We start from the raw sequence: 20,664 nt of genomic DNA, 5'->3' as shown, positions 1-20,664 counted from the left end.
TGTTGTTTTAATTTGCGTTTCTCAAATGACCAATGATGTTGAACATTTTTTCATATATTTATTTGCCATTTGTATTTCTTCCTTTGAGAATTACATATTCATCTCAGATGGCTATATTTGGATTGGATCTTTGAATTTGGGGGCTATGATTTTTAAAAATTCTTTATATGTTCTAGATAGAAAGCCTTTGTCAGAGGCACAGTTAGCTATACGTTTTTCTTAGTAGATTTTCTTTTTACTCTATTGGAGATTTGTTATGAAGTACAGAAACTTCAAAAAGGTAAGATTCCAGTTGTTGATTCTTTGAAGTATTTCCTGAGCAGTTTGGTTTTTGTTCATAAACTCTCTACCTATCCTTATGTTTAAGATTTCTACCTACATTTTCCTCTAAAAATTATTGTTTCTATTTTAATATTTAAATCTTTGATCCATTTTGACTGTAGCTTTGTGCATGGTGATAGGCATGGGTCTAGTTTTAGCCTTCAGCATGTAGAAAGCCAGGTTTTGCAGCACCATTTTCTTTCTTTCTTTCTTTCTCTTTTTCTTTTTCTTTTTCTTTTTCTTTCTTTCTTTTTTTTTTGGCCGAACTGGGGATCGAACTCCGGTCCTTGTGCTTGCCAGGGAAGCCCTTATTCCACTGAGCCATCTCCCTGGCCCCTGCAACACCATTTATTAAAGAGGCTATCTTTCTTCCAATGAACATGGTTGGCCCCTTTAATAAAAGATAAGGTGGTTGAGTGTCTTTGCAGTTGTTTCTGCATCTTCTAATCTGTTCCACTGATCCTCAGGTCTATCTGTATGCCAGTACCATGTTGATTTTATTACAGTAGCTTTATAGTATACTTTCAGGCCAGGGATTGTGATACCTCCTCCCTATTCTTTGTTTCCCAGGATTTCTTTCGATATTCTGAGTCTCTTCTGGTTCCAAATGAATTTGAGGAAAATTTTCTCTAGTTCTGTGAGGTGTACTAATGGTATTTTAATCTGGGTTGCATTAAGTCTGTATAACAATTTTGGTAGTATGGCCATTTTTGCAGTGTTGGTTCTTCCTATTCAGGGGCATAGAATATTTTTCCATTTTTTCAAATTGTCTTCAACCTCTTTTCTCAGAGTACCATAATTTTCACTGTACAAGTCTTTTATGTCCTTTGTGAGATTAATTCCTAAGTATTTCTTTTTTTTTTTTTTTTGATGTTATTGTGCAAGGTGTGGTTTCCCTAATTTCTCTCTCACTGCATTCATTGTGTACAAAAATGCTACTGATTTTTGGGTGTTGACTTTGTATCTTTCTACATTGCTGAATTAGGTGATTAAATCTACAAGACTCTTGGAGTTTTGGGAGTCCTCTATTTATAGTATCATGTCATCTGCAAATAATGATAATTTCATTTCTTCTTTTCCAATTTTTATTCCTTTTATTTCTCTCTCTTGTCTAATTACTCTGGCTAATGTTTCCAGCACTATAATGAATACGAGTGGAGACAGTGGACATCCTTGTCTTGTACTTGATTTTAAAGTAAACATCTTCAGTTTTTGCAAATTTAGTGTGATGTTGGCTGTTGATTTCTTTTCTTTTTTTTTTTTTTTTTTTTTTGCAGAACCAGGGATTGAACTCAGGCCCCTGCGCTTGCCAGGCAAGCACTTATTCCACTGAGCAATCTCCCCGGCCCCTGGCTTTTGGTTTCTTATAGATGGCTTTTATCAGGTTGAGATATAGACCATCTATTCCAACTCTCTGTAGAGCTTTTATCATGAATGAGTGTTGGACTTTGTCAAAAGCTTTTTCTGCATCTATTGAGGAGATCATGTGGTTTTTGTTCTTGGTTCTATTGATGTGGTATATTACATTTATGGATTTGCATATGTTGAACCATCTCTGCATTCCTGGAATGAATTTTACCTGGTCATGATGTATAATCTTCTTGATGATTTTCTGCTTTCTGTTTGCTAGTATTTTATTAAGGATTTTTGCATCTATATTCATTAGAGAGATTGGCCTGTAGTTCTCTTTTTTAGTTGGATCTTCTCTGGTTTTGGAATCAGAGTCATACTTGCTTCCAAGAATGAGTTTTAGAGAATTTATTCTCTTTCAATTTATCTGAAGACTTTGAGACAAGTTGGCATTAAATCTTTTCTAAATTTCTTGTAGAATTCTGCTGTGATCCATCAGGACATGGGCTTTTCTTTGTTGATTTTTTTTATTACATTTTCAATTTTGTTTCTCATTATTGGGCTATTCAGAGTTGTGTATCTTATTGACTCAGCTTTGGCATTTCACATGTATTTAGGAAATTGTCCATTTCCTCTGTGTTTTCTATCCTGTGAGACTAAAAATTTTAAGGTAGGTATTGATGATCCTCTGAATTTTCTCTAGGGTCTGTAGTGATTTTGCCTTTTTCATTCTTTATTGCCTGAGTTTGGGGTTTTTTTCTTTCCTTTTTTGATTAGGTTGGCTAGGGGTTTATCAATTTTATTTATTCTTTCAAAGAACTTTTTGATTCACTTATTCTTTGTGTTTTCTTTGTCTCCAGTGCATTGATTTCTGCTCTAGTCTTTATAATTTCTTGCCTTCTTTAGGCTTTGGGCTTAACTTGCTTTTCTTTTTCTAGAAGCTTGAGGTACAGCATAAGATCATTTATTTGGGCTTCTTTCCTTTTCCTAATGCGCGAATTTACTGGTATAAATTTTTCTCTTAAGACAGTTTTCATTGCATCCCACAGGTTTCAGTAAGTTATATCTGCATTTTCATTTGATTGAAATATTTTTTAATTTCTTATTTGATCTCATCTGTGATCCACTGGTAATTTAGGAGGTTATTTAATTTCCATGTGTTTATGGTGTTTTTGTAGTTTCTTTTGTCAATAATTTCCAGTTGCACTGCACTATGATCAGATAGTATGCATGGGATAATTTCAGTTGCTTTGCATTTACTTAAGAGTGCTCTGTGTGCTACTGTGTGATCTGTTTTGGAGATGTCCTAAATGCAGCTGAGAAGAATGTGTATTCTGTTGTTGCTGGGTGAAACACTCTGTAAAGGTTTACCAAATCAATTTCTTCACAAGTTTGGTTTAGTTCTGTTATGTCTTTGCTGATTTTTTGCCTAGTTGATCTATCTCTTTGTGACAGTGGCATGTTAAAGTCCCCCATTACTATTGTTTTATTGCTCATTATTGGCATGCAAATATGTATGCCAATATTTGTCTTATGTAGGATGGTGCTCCTACGTTGGGTGCATATGTATTTATAATTGTTATCTCTTTCTCTTGCAGTTTTCCCTTAACAAGTATATAGTGACTTTCTTTATCTCTTTGGATGAGTTTTGGTTTGAAGTGGATATTGTCAGCAACCAGGATAGCTACTCCTGCTTTTTTCTGATTTCCTGTGGCATAGAGGATTGTTTTCCATCCTTTGCCTTTTAGTCTGTGAATTTTCTTTTGAATTAGGTGTGTTTCTTATATGCAGCATATTGTTGGATTTAGTTTCTTAATCCTGTTTACTAGTCTGTTTCTTTATATTGGTGAATTGAGGCCGTTTATAATTGATGGTTATAACAAACACATATTGGTTTATCTTTGTCATGTTATTTCCTATTATAGGTTCTGTACTTTTTCCCTCTTTTTAATTACTTGGTCTGTTTGGTGGTTTCTTTCTGTTGTTCTGGAAGCTGTGATCACTTATGTCTCTTTCTAGAATATCTGTCAGTACTCTTTGTAGGTTTAGTTTGGTGGTCATGAATTTCTTCAATTGTTCTTTGTCAGGAAAGGACCTCATTTCACCAGTGAATTTGATAGTTTTGCAGGGTACATCAGTCTGGGTTGGAAGTTATTTTTCTTTCAGGACCTTGAAATACTTCACTCCAAGATCTTCTTGATTTGATGGTTTGTGTTGAGAAATCTACCATGATTCTGATGGGCTGTTTCTTCTCTCTGGCAGCATTTAATAGTCCATTCTTTTGCTGAATTTTTGAGCTCTTGATTATTATGTATCTAGGTATAGGCTTATTGTGCTTATGGCTATGTAATGTCCTTTTTTTTTTTTTTTTTTTTTTTTTTTTTTTCAGAACCCGGAATTGAATTAAGGCCCTTGCACTTGCCAGGGAAGTGCTTATTCTACTGAGCCAACTCCTCGGCCCCCTGTGTGGTGTTCCATATGCCTCACTTATCAGTGTGTCAGGTTCTTTTCTCGTGTTTGAAAAATTTTCTGCTAGTTACTTCTGCAAATAGTCTTTTTATGTCATTTGTGCTGTCTTCTGCTTTATTGACACCTTTTATTCTTATGTTGTTTTCTTTGCATTGTCTTGTAGCTGTTGAATTATTATTTCTTGGTTCCTTGTTAGTTCTAAGAGATCTTTTATTTCATGTTCATTAACTGCAACACTGTCTTCAAGGTCTGAAAGTCTCTCTTCAATTTCATTCATGCAGTTTTGCCAGCTTTCCATGGAGTTCTTAATTTTTTGATATCTGTTTAAATCTGTTTCATGCATTCTAGTTCTTTCCTGTACTGTTAATTCAGTGTTTCCACCATTTTTCTATCCTCTATTTTTTTTTTTTTTATGTCTTCTTTAGTTGTGCTGAGCAGTTCTTTCATGATTGTTGTCATTTCTTGTTTGGACATTAGAGATTATTTCTAATCTTATTTCTTCTATAGCCTGATGGACTTGTTTCTTTACTTCAGTTGCTTCATTTCAGAGATTTCAGGTGTGTGATTTCCAAATTCTTATATGGCTTTGTCTCCTGGCTTTGTTCTGGGTGGGCTAGAGGATTGAGATTGCCTTTTGCTCCTGCATTTGGCGTTTTTGAAGCTCCCAATAATCAGCTAAACAGATTCCTGCAGGCAATCCAGAGTCTGCCAAAGTTTTTAAATGGTTCCAGGAAATCTCTGTGCCTGTGCACACTGGGTTCAAAGATTGCAGCTCCCCTGCATCCTGCAGGCCACTCAGAGTCCTTCTGATTTCTTAAAAGTTTAGACCAGTACCAGCAGAAGCCTCATGCCTGTGTGCTGGGGGCTAAGGAAGATCAGAGCTTACTGAGTCCTGCAGGCTTCTCTGAGTCTGCCAAAGTTCTTCTGGTCCATTATTTCTTATGAGAAAAATATGTCCAGTTCTCAAACTTTTCAGTGTTTGAGCACAAATTTGGAATGAATTGAGTTATGATAACCAAGGTGTCATACAACATACAAAAGAATGTGCAGTTTGTATTATAAAGAAGTGAACCCACCAATGTAACTCTTATCCAGATCAAAACACAGAGCATTACCAGCACCTAGTCTCCTTTTCCAGCCCTACTCCCAGATTTTTATTACAATTGTTTGTATTTCTGAACTTTTAGACTCATGCAAACTTAAATATAGTACAGGAAGTTCCCATTGTACCATATCCCTAGCTTCCAGAGATAAAAATATCTCCTATAACCCTAGCACAATGACCAAAGCCAGGAAATTGTCATTGGCACAATATTACTAACTAAACATAAGGGTGTGTCACCATGTTTAGGGGTAGTCATTGTTTTAAATGTCTAGTGTATAAAATTTACAGCACACGTCTAGGTCCACGTAGCTACCAACTCAATCAGGATGAGGAATTATGCCATCACCCAAGAACAGGCATGTGCCTCCTATCCTTGTCACATAGGCTACTCTTACTTAGCATTAGTTTTAGAGTGTTCAGAATAATAACCTAGAGCTGGGGAGATTGCTTAGCGGTCTAAGCGCCTGCCTGGCAAGCACAAGGGCTTTGGTTTGATCCTCCATACTGCATGCCATGCCAGCCCAAAACCAGATGTGGTGGTGCAAGCCTATAATCCCAGCTCTGGGGAGGCTGAGGCAAGAGATCATTGTGAGTCTGAGGTGTGTGGTGAGAACCTATATCAAATAAATAAATATTGTAGAAGAATAACCTATGTTTCATCAGTACTGTGTTTTTCAGTCTACACTAAAGTTTCTCATATGAATGAACAGACTTTGACAGTAGGTAGTTCCTGTACTGTGCAGGACATTTTTTCTTGCCTACTATGTCTTAATACCAGATTTTTCCTCAGGTGTGGTTGTACTAGATATTTATTGTTATGTAACATGTCATTACAAAATATACCTCCAGCGCATATTTGTATTTGTTATCTATTGCTGTGTAATAAATTATTCTGAAATGTAAAAGCTTAACAAGACAAACATTTAGTATCTCACACCGATTCGAATGGTCACAATTTGCAAAGAGCATAGCTGGGTCTCTCTGAGGTTGCTGTCGAATGTGGCCAGGGCAGTTGCCTTCTCTATGCTCAGCTGGACTGGAAAATCCATTTCTAAACTTACAGTGGTTGTTGTAGCCTCAGTTCTCTGCCCATTGGCGGAGGATTAAGTTTTCACAGTATGGCCTCACCCTGGTGCCCCTTGTGGCATGACTCCTGCTTCCTCTGAGGTCAGCACCGTAGTGCTTTTATTATCTTGGAAGTGATGTCCCATCACTTTCGCTCTTTTGGTGTGTTCTTCTGGTGAGAGGGGAGCCTCTAGATTATGCCCCTACCTTAGGAAAGGAAATCCACCTCCACTTCTTGCAGGGAGAATTTGCAGAGAAATTTTTGAAACTACTGTGTTCTTTTGTCAATGTGTTTTTAAAAGGATCTTTTTTTTTTTGTATTTATTTTATATAAAGTGTGATCTCAAAGATAAAGAGTTTCAGATGATCTTTATATTAGCTCCACATTTCTTTTGTCACATGCTTGTGAGGGTCTTCAGTTTGGAAGAAAACTGCACCATGTCACTTTTTTTTTCCCATGTATTTAGTACAGAGTTTACAGGGTCGCACTATGTAGATCAGACTTAGTGATCCTCCTGTTTTCAGCCTCTGAAACACTGCGATTACAGGCGCGTGCCACCACACCCAGTCTCAGTTGCCATCTCAGTGTGCCCCGGTGGTGGGGCCAGCATGCCTTGTGGTGCCAGGGATCAAGCCCTGGCTCCTATGCCCTGCCTAAGCAGGTGCTTAAGTCCGCTGAGCTATCTGGCCAGCCCTACCATGTCACTTCTGAGGACATTTTTTAAGAAAAGACTTTTCACTCCTCAGAGATGCTTAATTGTCTGCTGCCTTTTTGAGTACCAGGTAACTTGGAATGCCGTCTTTCCAGACTCCAGAGAGGCTGCAGCAAGAGTTCCTCTGCACATTGTTCACTTTGTGCCTCATTAGGCTACAGAAAACCTTGCCAAAGCTTCCCACTTCACTGATAGATCTTTTAGCCACCTCCAGTATAAGTTTCCTCTTTGTGTGGTAGGTTCCTAGTTTAATTGCCTTGCACGAGATGATTTTTAAAATTTCTTTAACTTAATATTAAAGTGATATGAAATTATATAAATGACAGTAATTTTGAGAGGCTACGTGTCTCTGTAGGAGTGCTTTTACATAGTGGAATTAAAGTTTACCTAATGAACAGATTCTAAGTTAGAGTACTCATTTTGAAATTATGTTCCAATTTATCATTCCAGGTTTGCTGAGCTACAGAGCTATACTCAGCTCAACTTCAGACCAATAGAAGATGCTAAATGTGACATTGTTATTGAAAAACCAACATACTTCATGAAATTAGATGCAGGTAAGTTAATTTTTCTGTTATCTATAAGTTGTTAATAAGGAGCATATATATAATTTTATATGTATATTATACACTATATATGTATATAAATATATACATACATACATTTTCTCTGGATTTTAAAAAAGTTCTGGGACACAGTGGATTTACTTCTTGTGTTCTTCTCGGAAGTAGATGAGCTAACTTGAATTTCCTTTTATTTCGTACTTTGGATATTCTAGAGGAAACCATCTCATGTACATCAAATGATTGAATCAAAATCTGAAGATGAGAAAAAAAACGTCCATCTTTACACTAAATTTATCTCCTCTGGTTTCTCTAGTCATTTGATTTAAATTGTTTCAGTATAATTATTTTTAAATAGTAGAGAGGGAAAGAAATGTCTATAACCTCTCCAAGCAGACTTTTTAATATTATTTTCATGACTAAAGTGAACGTAAAATGCTTTAGGAATTTTCACTGTGGTACAGTCTTCGGAAACAAATTAGAATTATTTTCCATGTATGCCTACAGGTGCCACGTCTCAGCTTGCCGGCGTAACTTTCAAAAACTTTGTGAACTGGTTGCCCTAGAGAGGAGAAGCACATCATTCTATATTATCTCTCTCATTAGGAGAGGCAGAGATTGCCATGCTACATCATATCAAAATTCATGAGTAGCTGGGCCCACAGTGAAATATAGAGAGCCCTCTGTCATGAATATTTGTGAAGTACCATAATTTACTGATCATAGTTTTAATGTGCTCTCCCTTTTGTAGTCATAATTCTTATATCGCAAAGTATTGGATTCAGAAATCAGACAAGTTTAGAATTTTGAAATAGAGCAAATAAAAATGCTATGTTCGAGGTTCTGACTCATTTCTTAAAAATATGCAAATTAAAGAGGCAAAGAAAACAGTGATCTGCCTATGAAAGAGGTGAATATGTGCGAGCTGTTAAATTTATACAGATCTGATGCAATAAAGTAGGTAGAAGGAGAATAATAGATGAAGGTTGATGTATGCCTTTTCTTTCCTTTATTCATAGCTCTGCTTTTTGCTTCTAACTTAGGCTGTCATCCAATTTTTCTTTTCTTATTAACTGTTACCTTGGGAGGGTGAGCATTTCTACAGAACAAAGCTTGCCAGGGGCACGTTTCTCCATGGTGAAACCTATGTTTGCTCCTTCCTTTATAAGTCCTCGGAGCATCAGACACTCTTTTGTACCTGCTGAATTCTCCAATAAATGTTAGGAGCTCACTAAACTTTATCTGCGAGCTAATGTTCTCTCGCTCACCTGGGGGAAAGGGGATGCGTTCTCATAGAACTTGATTTTCCTTCAGCAGACAATATGCTTTTTGCCAGGATTTTTCTGGCTGAAAAAAATTAGGTTCCCAAACATTCATCTAAGATAACTAGGGTGAAAAGAATTGAGTGTTTTTTACCCTTTCTTTCTGGAACACAGTATTACCATTCACTATGAGAAGCAAGTCAGGCTGTTTCATGGTTTCCACTTTTGGGAGTCACTGTTTTTCTTCTACTCAACATTTTCCTTCCTTAAAAATGCACATTTATTTCAAAGAGTCACTTCTGTTTTTTTTGTTTTTGTTTTTGTTGTTGTTGTTTTTTTAATGACTGGCCTTAGAATTTACAAGTGGAGGCAGCCTCAGCACTGCCCACTCTGTCTGCCCTTCTCCCATGTGCCAGACTTTGGGTAGCCCTTGAGGATGCATCCTTGTGGGGTTTTTTTTGCAACAAAGCTGGCACTCAGGTCTGACAGTTCGCCATTTCCACTAGGGAACCCAGTGCTTAGAGACTTTATGAATTTGTCTAGGAGAGCTGTTCATGGACGACTGAGGCAGAATCCCAAACAGTTCTGACTGCGTTTATTCTTTCTCAATTTGAGTGTGAGACATTCATCTCTTTTAAGTGATAGTTGGTTAGAATTTTCCCAAGAAGAGTACTACAGGCAATGATTAAATGGAGCCAAAAGAGACAAGGATGAAAACCACCAGAATGTTGGAGTTGCCATCATGCTTACCTCAACAATACTTCTGGGAATGGTGTTTCTTAATAGAATTTTTAAAAAGTGATCAAAAGTAGTAAATAATTTCATGAATCTATCATTTTACCCCATTTTGAGTTATGTAGACCTAGGTGGCTTTTCCTGGTAACTTAATTTGTTATTTGGTATATGTGGGAAAATACATTCCTGATTTCTAAATAATCAGTTTAAAAAGTAAAGTTTTAAATCCAATCCATTTGTAAATGGTTTATACCTCTATGTAGATTATGTTCAGGAAAAAATTACTATTTTCTCTCATTTACTTCAACTGAAAGTCCATTGAATGTTAAATATTTTTTATATTAATTTTATTGAGAAAAAATAGCAATGAGACAGTTTCAAAACAGGTTAGTAGGAGAGTTACAATAATTAATACATTGCGTAGTGTTGTCTTCATAGTAGTTATTCATAGTACGAGATGCAGACATGGTATCTTGCCTAAACGCTATTAGTACAAATCTTTCTTCTCATTGAACTAAGAGAAAGTAGCTGTATGTCTATGCCAACTATTATATATATATATATATTTTTTTTCTTTTTCACTACAAAATGGTCCTTCATTTTTATCCCCCTTTTTTGTTTACTTTTGTCAGAGAAGGGTATTCCATTGCCATTCATATATTGTAGGTACATGAATTTGGCAAAGTAATTCAATATAGTCCAGTAGTCCATAAGAGTAGTGGGTTATCTGCATGACTGGCAATGTCAGAAGTTGTTGACTTGAGTCTTTTACAGCTCTGAACTGTAAATAGATGGGATGGAAGAAAAATTGCTTAATCACTTGTTCTTTGGGATTAATTAACATAGATTTCTTTTCCCAACCCTAGGTGTTAACATGTATCACCACTTCTGTGATTTTATCAACCTTTATATTGCGCAGCATGTTAATAACTCATTCAGTACGGATGTGCACATCGTGATGTGGGACACTGTAAGTAAGAGTGAGCTTCTGCCCAGCCTGCCTTGACCTTGCTCTGCCCTTGTGTGACTGTGATGGAGTAACATGACTGTCAAGACACACATTTAACCAGGCCACGCACACACATGCACCCAAGACCTGCACGTGGGCATGAATGTGTCTGCATATGCACTGATAGATGGACACCGAGGCAGATGCATACCCATGTGTATGTGTCCGCCCTGGTATTTTGAACTTTGGAATGAAGCAGTGGAAGATTTCTTTCCCTTTTGGTTAGATGGAGTTCCCAAGAGCTGCACTGTTTATCTCAGTGGTCCTCTGTGGTTGGATACAGGATCCTGTTACTCAACTCACCTCTAATACTGGAAGATCTTCTGTTTATTTGGACCTCCTGAACTCACTGTACTGTGTCTATCTGTCTATCTGCCTGCCTGCCTGCCTGCCTGCCTGCCTGGCTGTCTCTCTCTCATACTTGGGATGGAATGCAAGCCTATCCCTGCTCAGTGGGAACCCTGCCCCTGAGCTCCATGGCCCCTGCTATGTGTAATAGTAGCTTTCTCATCACCATTTGTTTTAGGCCTCTTTCAGGCCACTAAGGTGAGTCTTAGATACACACAGAAGTGCATTTGTTAGATTATGCCTATCATTTATTTGTTTTAGCACTCTTTCACTTCTCTCTCTTTTTTTAAATTTTATTTTTTTAGGGAAGTGTCTACAAGATATACAGGGTCTCACTATTAGATTGGACTCAGTGATCCTCCTGTTTACAGCCTCCCAAGTGCTGGGATTATAGACGTGCACTACCATGCCAGTCTCAATCCATGTCTCAGTGTGCCCTGGGGGTGGGGCCATCGCGGCAGGCCTGGGGATCAAATCCCTGGCCCCTGTGCCTGCTTGTAGGCACTTTAATCTGCTGAGCTGTTTGGCTGGCCCTCACTTCTCTTTCTTACCTGCTTTTCCCTTGTCTTTTACACCTGGCCCTCCCAGTTGTGCAAGGTAATCCCAGGTGGGGCCTGGTGTCCTCGATGACTATAAATAGAACAGAGCCGCACCTCAGTGTCAACTTGAGGAAGAGCCACAGAGTGTGCATTCTGATTCAGGGTGCCTCCTCTCAGTGAGAGTCAGTTCAGGATGATGTTCCTGAGGATGAGTGACTCTGGCCTCCTCAGAGAGGGGAAGGAGTCTTGCTGGCCCCTTCTCCATGACCAGTCTCCTGGGAGAGCTGGGAGAGCTGTGCAGAAGGTCGTGTCCTCAGCTCCCTCCTTCTGTGCTGCAGGCTCTGCTGACAGTTGCTTCTGCAGTTCTTGCAGTGCTGGTGCTTTCGTCTGTGTCCTTCTTCAGATCTGTTTCTACTTCTGGCTTGAGTTCCAGTTTTGCTAATACTATAGTTTGAAAAATGTGTGAGCAAAGGAAACAGTCTTATTTTTTCTTTTTGTTTATGTGCTTCTAGGCCACAATCTAAACAGCTCTCAGAAGCCCCTTACAAAATTATACCCTATGTTATTTAATGTAATACTCATCTGCCTCACTGGACTAGGGATTATGTTGGCTGTTTTTGGACTAGGATTTGGTTTATTTGTTTGGTTTTCTATTGACTTGCTCTGTAGACTGGAGCCCGAGGCCTGAGCCACTGGTGAGCATTCTGAGATCATGCTCTGTGCAAGGGATGGAGCCATGGGCTGCTGCTCTGGGCTGGGAAACTGCAATGCTTTGCCACCTTTCTATATAGCCCTCCACAGAACCATGAGGGCGAGAAATCTTTCACAGACGGTTTCCAGAGACTTTCTTGTACCTTGTGGTATACTTTTCTGCACCTTCCCCAAGTGGACTAAGGCAAACTGAGCTAGCATCTACACCCTGCCCTTTGATGTACCTATTGGGGTAGAGCAGTGGAGTATTGTTTCTCTCCCTGCCTGTCTTCAGCACTGGCTGTGGAACCCAGGGCATTCACACTGAGCTCCCCCCACCCTTTTCAACATTTGGAGAGGGCATGGAGCTAAGTTCCTAGGCTGGCCTCAAGCTTGTGATTCTTCTGCCTCAGCCAAGAGTGCTGGGATTACAGGCATAGACTGTCATGCCAGGCTTTGACCATTTCTCTTCTGTTGCAAGGTCCTAAGGTAAGCAACACTGTGACCTGCATACTGTGACGTGCAGCCCCACAGCTGATGGCGTGGGCCCACAGTCAGCCTTGAAGGCTTGAGGGAGCATTTTGGCCAAGGGTAGGGTTCACCGACTGTCCCCACCTGGAAGCCTTTGGAGTCTTTCCTCTTGTCACAAACTTGAGTGGTTTGGTCACTTTTCAGGCACACAGACAGCAGCTGAGCACTGGCAAAGCCACCAGCCTCCTGAAATGCAGAGAGGGCATTTCTTTGCCTTTCTGGGCACAGAGGGTGGCTCTTAGTAAATGCAATGGATAAAGGGGCAATTCCTGCAAACTTTCTTCAGTTTCCTATCTAGTGTAACTATGGTGTTTCATTTTTTGTTTTGTTTTTGTTTAGTCTGAAAGTGACTTCTGCTTGTAATGAGTTCAGATAACACAGATGTTATTTAAAAAAAGTCTTCTCCAATTCTACTGTCCTCTAGAAGTAACTGCAATTAGCATGTCTGTGGATTCTTGACAAGATTCTTTTCATAATAATAAATAAATGTAAAAAGCTGGGCATGGCAGGGAACACCTACAATGCCAGCACTGGGGAGGCTGAGGCAGGAGGATCATTATGTGTTCGAGACCAGCCTGGGCTAAAAAGTGAGCTCAAGGCCTGCCTGAACCGCATAGTGAGACCTTCTCTCACAAAAAGAAAATACAAGAAAATATAAATACATCTATTCAAATGTATATGAAGATTTATATGAGGACCTGTGTATATAGATATAAAATTTGTGTAAGGATACATTTATATCTCTATAGAAAATATATTCTCATATTGTTCTTTTAATATTATATCATGGAAAGATCTCCAACTGATTATGCTGTTATCCCTATAGAATACAATAATGCTGTTGAATTCATTTTATTTTGTTTAGTGAAATTCTGTATCATTTCTAATTCTTTTTATTACTGTTTTCTATTCTCTTTAACACTTTTTTAAAAAGAGTTCTACCTTCCTTTAGGGTTATCCTTTTATGAGCAGTTACATGGTATTCCATATAATGGCTATTTCAGAAATCTGAGGCACACATGATTTCGTGTGTATGCTTTTTCCATCTCAGTCTTATTTCATTCATTTCTAATTCTGTGCTGTTTGTTGAAAGTTGGCAAATGTATAGTCATCCCTCAGTATCTGTGAGGAGTTCCCTGTGGATACAAAAATATTCAAAACACTCAGGTTCCTTCTATGAAATATATAGCATTTACCTATAACCTGTGCAATTCTACTACTTACTTTAAATCATCTCTAGATATTTGCTGGACACCCAGTGCAATGTAAATTCTGTGCAAATAGTTGTTATACTGTGCTCTTTCAGGGATAATAATGAGAAAAAAGTGTCCACATGCTTTGTGTAGACCCAGTATGCTTTCTGAATATTTTCAATTCATAGTAGTTGAACCTACAGACACCAGCTGTGTATGGACATGGATACAGCCAACGTGTTCATATCTTCACGTGTTCCTTCTTCAAATGCTTCTCACTGAAGCATTTCTGTCAGGCAGATTCCTGTAAGCGGGGTTTCTAAATTGTAGGTACTATGTATGTTCAAACTAGAGACCTACAGAGAAAGAAACCTTCTGTCATCTTTAGGATAGCCAGATATTCTTCAGTTTGAGAGTAGGAGAAAGTTCCTTTTTCCCCTCTGGGAGATACTTGGAATTGGGGAATATAAGGTTTGTAGAGGTTCTTATTACTGAATAGTTCATGGTTTCCCTCAAAAAGAATCAGTCAGATTATTTTATTATTAAAATTTCCTTTCAAAGGGATCATATTTTATCTGAAGTATTTTATCTTAAGAAACTGTCTAGAACTACTTTTAATTGCCCTTTATTTATTATTGAGCCTGAGCGCTGACATTTCGTGTTAGATGGTGTTGAGAAATGCCTTTATTAGAATAGCATTGGAGAAGTGCTAAAGGAGGAATTTTTTTAAAACACTGCATCTAATAATTCTCACCAACTTTGAAAGAACTATAATGTGTGCAACAGAAAATGTTTAAAATATGAAAAAAGGCTATGAAGGTAAAAAGAGTTGAACATAATAAACATAAATATAACCAACTATAGACTATGAATATAACCCTGAAATGCATATTTCATGGGTGAATATTTTAATCTGTTATACCTTTTGAAAATTAATTGATCTGTCTTTAGCTGATGGAACTTTATAATTAACTCCTGCTTTTCAAAAAAGGAAAATGAACTTGGTAAATACAGGCAACTCTCATGTGGAGTTTGTGAGAATGAAGTCTGAAATCACAGATTGATCTAGTTCTGTAATTCACAGCCCTACAATTTAGTCATATTACTTAAATTTGTGTCCCGGTTTCTTGTTCTATAAAATAAGGACAACCGTCTTACCTACCTAGCTTTGTGGGTTGGCTTAATGAGTTAATGGCATGAAGTGCTTAGCTTGATGCCTGGGACATAGAAAGTGTGCAAGGTGCTGCTATTATTGTTATGTAATATTATTGTTATAATAATGCTGCTAGGCTGGGGAGATGGCTCAGTAGAATAAGCGCTTGCCTGGCAAGTGCAAGGACCTGAGTTCAATCCCCGGTTCCAAAAAAAAAAAAAATAATAATAATGCTGCTCACGGGGGGCCACCCACTTGGGCCCCCCTCCTGTCCCTCTCTCAGACAGGAGCTTCCTTTCCCCCAGTAAATATATTCTACTCATAAAAAAATAATAATGCCATTAACATTAATGCTAAGGTGGACTTGTCAAATGTGATTCAGTGGCCACTGGGAAGAACATTTCATAGTTGCATGCATTATATTTTTAATGTTAACCCTTTTAAACTGTTTTCTTGCTTTGAAATTCCTTTCCAAAGATAATCCGTTTGTCTTGATGGTTTCGCTCCCCGAGCATTTCAGAGTGTGCCTAGAAGACAGCGTGAGTGCGTGCGGTGTGTGTCTGTGCTGTGGAGTGAGAGTTCATGACAGAACCCCTTAACTGCAATTTCAAAGACCTGGAATGGAATGGGTTAGGGTAGAAAAATGAAACTGTACTAATACATTAAGAAGATGATTGTGGTGATTATTTCTGGATATAAATAATCAAATTAGGCATTTGTTCAGGACACAGAGGAAAACCAATTTGGGCTATAAGGTTTTTTTGACTGTAGTTAGGTTCATAATGTAATTTAACACTAGCAGGCAAATTTAGTGATTTTTGTTTATCCTTTCGTGCTAACTCGTCTTATTTCCACCTGCAGAGCTCTTACGGATATGGCGACCTGTTCTCCGACACTTGGAAAGCATTTACTGACTATGAGGTTATACACTTGAAAACTTACGACTCCAAGAGGGTACTAGAAGCTTTTCTGAAATGTTGTAAATAACTCATATACAGATGAATTATTCGTAGAACAAATGTTCAATTTGAGTTTCTATTAGTTATTACCATGGACATCTGACTTCATGGTTTCTTTTGTTATAACTGCAATCCCCATTGTTTTGGCCCATTCAGCTTTCGAAAACATTTTTCTGCAACTCTTCAAAAACTATAGATTTTATTGTTGAAGTCCTTTGCTAGTCAAACTATTTTAATGAGAAATGGAGATTAATTAGAATTTCTTTTCCAAAATTATAAGTGCTTTTTTGGTGGGAAGGCCATAAATGATATTCTTTGGTCTTTTAAAATATTTTCATTTTTAGGTATGTTTTAAAGACGCGATCTTTTCCTTACTGCCTCGCATGAGGTATGGGCTATTCTATAATACTCCTCTGGTAAGCCCTTTCTGATGACTTTTGTATGTAGTTTGAGAGCGTCTGACATGGCAAGGCAGGAGGCTTCCTTGTAACATGAACTGGTATTTTCATTTTAGATATCTGGCTGTCAAAATACTGGGCTGTTCAGGGCCTTCTCCCAGCACATACTGCACAGACTAAACATCGCACAGGCAGGACCCAAGGTAATGGATGCGTTGTGGGTTCCAAGATGGGCTTGAGTTGTTTTTTTTTTTAATCCCTAATCAAAATTAATTCTATGCTGGCAGAAGAAGAAATAATCAGGATACAGTGTTTTCTGACCTGGAGTTGCCTAAATTCAGGCATCAGCAACTTCTGAAACTATCATAAGAATGTGGTCTGTACTCCTTCTTTCCTTTTTTCATTTCTTTGGCCTTTGTCTCTCTGCTTCTCCCAAATCCCCATCGACCCACAAAATCCCTGCCCAAAAGTCTACTCTACCACCCAACAGCCACGTAGCAGCATAATGAATAGGCTTTGTCTTTCATGGCTAAAGTAAATACCTTGATTTTTATTTTTAATCAATACATAATAATTATTTAAGCTCTAGAATCTAATATGTTGACACATGATATCATGTGTAATGATTAAAGCAAGGTATTTAGCCCATCCACCATCTTAGACATTTATCATGTCTGTTTGTTGGGAGCATTCAAAATCCTCTCTTCTAGCTGTTTTCAAATATTCAACAAATTATTGCTAAATATACTCACCCTACTCTCTTAGTTACTGTTCTCATTGCTGAGACAAAATATCCAGTACTCAAAGTTAAAGGAGGAAACGTTTATTTAGCTCATAGTTTGAAGAGGTTTCAGTGCCTGCTTGGCTAGCTCCAAGGCAAGGTACAATGGCAGAGAATTTGACAGAGGAGAGACAGCTCACGGCAGGTGGAGCACAGAGCAAGCAAGCAAGCAACAGTGGTGACAAGAGCAGTTTCTTTCTGCACTTCTTATATTCTATTTAGGTTATCTGGCTTAGGATGTGTGCCTAATCAACTGGTGGACTATTTTAGTAATCACACATCCTTAATCCTAGCACACACTCTGAAAAAGCCCCACCTATGTCTGCATGAAGCTTTGGAGGGACATCTAGACACAAGCCATGACTCCCTGCTGTTCCACAGGACACTAGGCACTTATTCTTCTATTGTAACTGCATTTGTATTCTTGAACCTAGTAACCCTTTTCTGCCTTCTTTTCTCCCTGTCTCCCTTCCCTCTGGTAACCACTGTCATCTGTTAGTATTTACTTCTGTGAGATCAATGTTTTGATTTCTGCAAAGAAGTTAGAACAGATGATGTTGCTCCTTCTGTATGACTCCACTCAACAAAATACAAATTTTGCTCATGGATTTCCTCTGCCACACTGATCTAACTTCTGCCTGCTCATGAGGTTAACAGAATGTGGCCTTTTGGCCAGGCCTGGCTTGGCCAATCTACCACAAATGATGGGGTTTTATTTTTCTTTCATATCTGAGTAATATTCCATTTGCTTTTAAAGTGGATATAATCTGTGATCTTTTAAGGTGGAATGGTGAGGGAGTTAGCTAAAAATTAGTCATTCTATAAGTATAATCTTACTGACTTTCATCTCTTTCTGAAAATCACTTTTGAAGTTCAGATGTTCATTTATTAGTTCAGATATATTCAGCATTATTTTGGCTTTTCATTTTGATTACAGGATGGAAAAATTCGAGTCACCATTCTTGCCCGGAGCACAGAATACCGGAAAATACTAAACCAAAATGAGGTTAGTTTTTTGACATACATTTTTGATATCATTGTAATGGATTTACCTTCCATGACTAATATGCTTTATTGCTTCATATTATATTTAAAGCTTTGCTCTGAGACTATTACTTATTTGAAAAGTTTGATGGCCAGTGCCTAGTTGAGTGATTGGATCAGTGCTAGTCATGGGCGACCTCTCCCCACATTAAACAAATTATATCTACTTTAAAAGAAAATGAGATTACAAATATGTTTACTACAAAAGAAAATGTGGTACATACATACAATGGAATATTATTCAGCTATAAAAGAGGAATACAGTCCCATCATTGGCGGTGGACTGCCCCAGGCAGGCCTGATCGGAGGCCACTTTCTGTTAACCTCAGACTGTGTTGAGGAGAAGGGATTCAGTAAGAATGGGGGGTGTCAGGTTCAATCTCCAGCACCATCCCCGAAAGTACACTGAGCACTGGACAGAAACCAGGGTACATTCTCAGCTTTGGACATAGAGGAGAGACAGGGAAGTTCCCTGCCTCATAAAGCTCACACCAGAGGAGGGAGCAGGCATGAACACTTGAGTAAGTGAGTCAGTCACTCAGATGACGCCAGGTGGTGACAAGCACCGTGATGAGAGCCAACTAGGGTGACGTGACAGAGATTGGAGACACAGGCAGGAGGGGGAGACAGACTGGCAATGTCTCAAGAGGTGCTGCCCGGTGGGTGACCTTGTCAGCTAGGATAGTAGCAGGAATGAGTCTCAGGGAGACTAGGGAGCACAAGATGCTGCAGCATCCCTGAAGGAGGTGTCATTGGTATCAGAAGAGCTCAGAGAAGTGAGGTCTGGTGGGAAAGCCACATCCTGTCAACACTGTGGACTGCAGGGAGGAGGTAGAATTGAGCTCGGTGTAGGGAAAAGCTACTCAGAAAGTTTAAGCAGGGTGTGCACGGACAGAATAGTGTGCCCTCTGCCCTCTGAGAGATGCCCAGGTTCAATCCCTGGAACCTGTGAAGAGGTTGAATTATACAGTCATAGGAAATTATGGTAGTAGATGAAATTAAGGTTGCTAAGCAGCTGGGCTGAAATAGGTAAATAGTTCTGAATTATCCAGGTGGGCCCAGTGTAACCACAAACTGGTCACAATCCACCTGCGGATCTTTGCCTCAGCCCAGAAAGCTCTTTGCTGTGGTGGCTTCGTCTTACAGATCGGATCACCTTTCATTACTTCCTTCAAAGCAGGAAAGGAGCTGGGCATGGTGATGCATGCCAGTAATCTCAACACTGTAATCTCAGGATGTTATAGATTCTAATCCTACCGAGGCAATTTAGCAAGACCCTGTCTCAAAATAAAAAAAATTGAGAAAAGGGCTGGTGGTACAGCTCAGTGTAAATGCCCTGGTTTCCATCCATGGTAGCAGAAAATGAAGTATAAAAAATAAAAGTCAGAGAGGGAGGAAAGGTGACATGAGCAGAGGAGCAGGCGCAGCACTGCTGCATTGAAAGGTGGAGGGAGGGGCCCAAGCATTTGTGTGTACTCTGCTCGTAGACATTGGAAGAAGCAAGAAATAGATTCTCCCTTAGGGATGACATAGGCTACAAGGAACGCACTTCTGCCGAAAGCCTGTGTTAGTCCAGTGAGGCTCATGTGGACTTCAGTCTGACACAACTGTAGCAGGAGAAGTCATGTTGGCTTAAGCTGCTGAGTTTGTAGTAATTTGTTACAGAAGCAAATAGAAAATAGGTACATGGGGAGAGACATGAACTGACTTATTATTCACTTTTAAATTGCTCTTGCTGTGAGAGTAGAACCAGGGGGATTGATTAGGAGCTGTTACCTCAGCTAGGGGGGAGAGTTTGGATGAAGTAATGACAGCAGAGATGATGAATGGATTCAAGAGATAATTTAAGGAGGCGACCTGTGATACTTTTGGGCTGTGCTGGGGTGTGTTAGGTGGGGTTGGGGAAGGAATCAAGAATCAAGTGTGGTTCCTAAGCTTTTAGCTTGAGTGCTTAAGTAGAATTGAAGTGGAACAAATTTGGTAAGAGGGAAATGGGGTGGGTTTTGATGGGTAATATATTCATAGGCTAATCAAAATGAGGTAGTGACTATCTTTCTGAGAGCCGGGGCCCTAGGCACAGGAGACAAGTGCTTTCTCATTGAACTGTGACCCCAGCCTGGTCAGTGATGTTGCTGTTGCAGCCTGGTGTATGCCACAGGCCACCTGACACCCGTGCAAGATCTGATGAATGACCAACCACAGAATTGGGTTACACTGGGCACCTTTCAAGGGACTATGTTTTTTATAATATATTAGTCATGCTTGTTTACTTTCTGTTTGTTAGAAGAATAATCACTTTTCTATGTGGAAATATTGGAAATATTTTTCTTTCAATCAGATTTTATTGGTATATTTTAGATACACATGATGGGCTCATTCATCATAGAGAATTTATACCTGTACATGATGCAACTTGTTTTTTCCCATTCCTCTGCC

The 20,664-nt window shown here is 38.9% G+C and overlaps 1 protein-coding gene across 4 annotated transcripts in view; it reads left to right on the top strand.

Annotated features, from left to right (window-relative positions):
- Nucleotides 1–20,664, top strand: part of Eogt (EGF domain specific O-linked N-acetylglucosamine transferase) — a 39,650-nt gene that overhangs the window by 13,593 nt on the left and 5,393 nt on the right. For all 4 annotated transcript variants that reach the window (XM_023713322.1, XM_023713324.1, XM_004629486.2 and 1 more), the window contains exons 9-14: nucleotides 7,474–7,580; nucleotides 10,450–10,553; nucleotides 15,908–16,000; nucleotides 16,350–16,421; nucleotides 16,520–16,606; nucleotides 18,122–18,190. In XM_023713322.1, coding sequence (XP_023569090.1) covers nucleotides 7,474–7,580; nucleotides 10,450–10,553; nucleotides 15,908–16,000; nucleotides 16,350–16,421; nucleotides 16,520–16,606; nucleotides 18,122–18,190 — 532 coding nt within the window. The remainder of the gene's footprint in view (nucleotides 1–7,473; nucleotides 7,581–10,449; nucleotides 10,554–15,907; nucleotides 16,001–16,349; nucleotides 16,422–16,519; nucleotides 16,607–18,121; nucleotides 18,191–20,664) is intronic.

Source organism: Octodon degus, unplaced genomic scaffold (genome assembly GCF_000260255.1).
Source record: "Octodon degus isolate 3935 unplaced genomic scaffold, OctDeg1.0 scaffold00030, whole genome shotgun sequence".
NCBI classification, from domain to species: Eukaryota; Metazoa; Chordata; class Mammalia; order Rodentia; family Octodontidae; genus Octodon; species Octodon degus.
The sequence above is the reverse complement of the archived record's forward strand: the minus strand, read 5'-3'. Positions and strand labels throughout refer to the sequence as shown.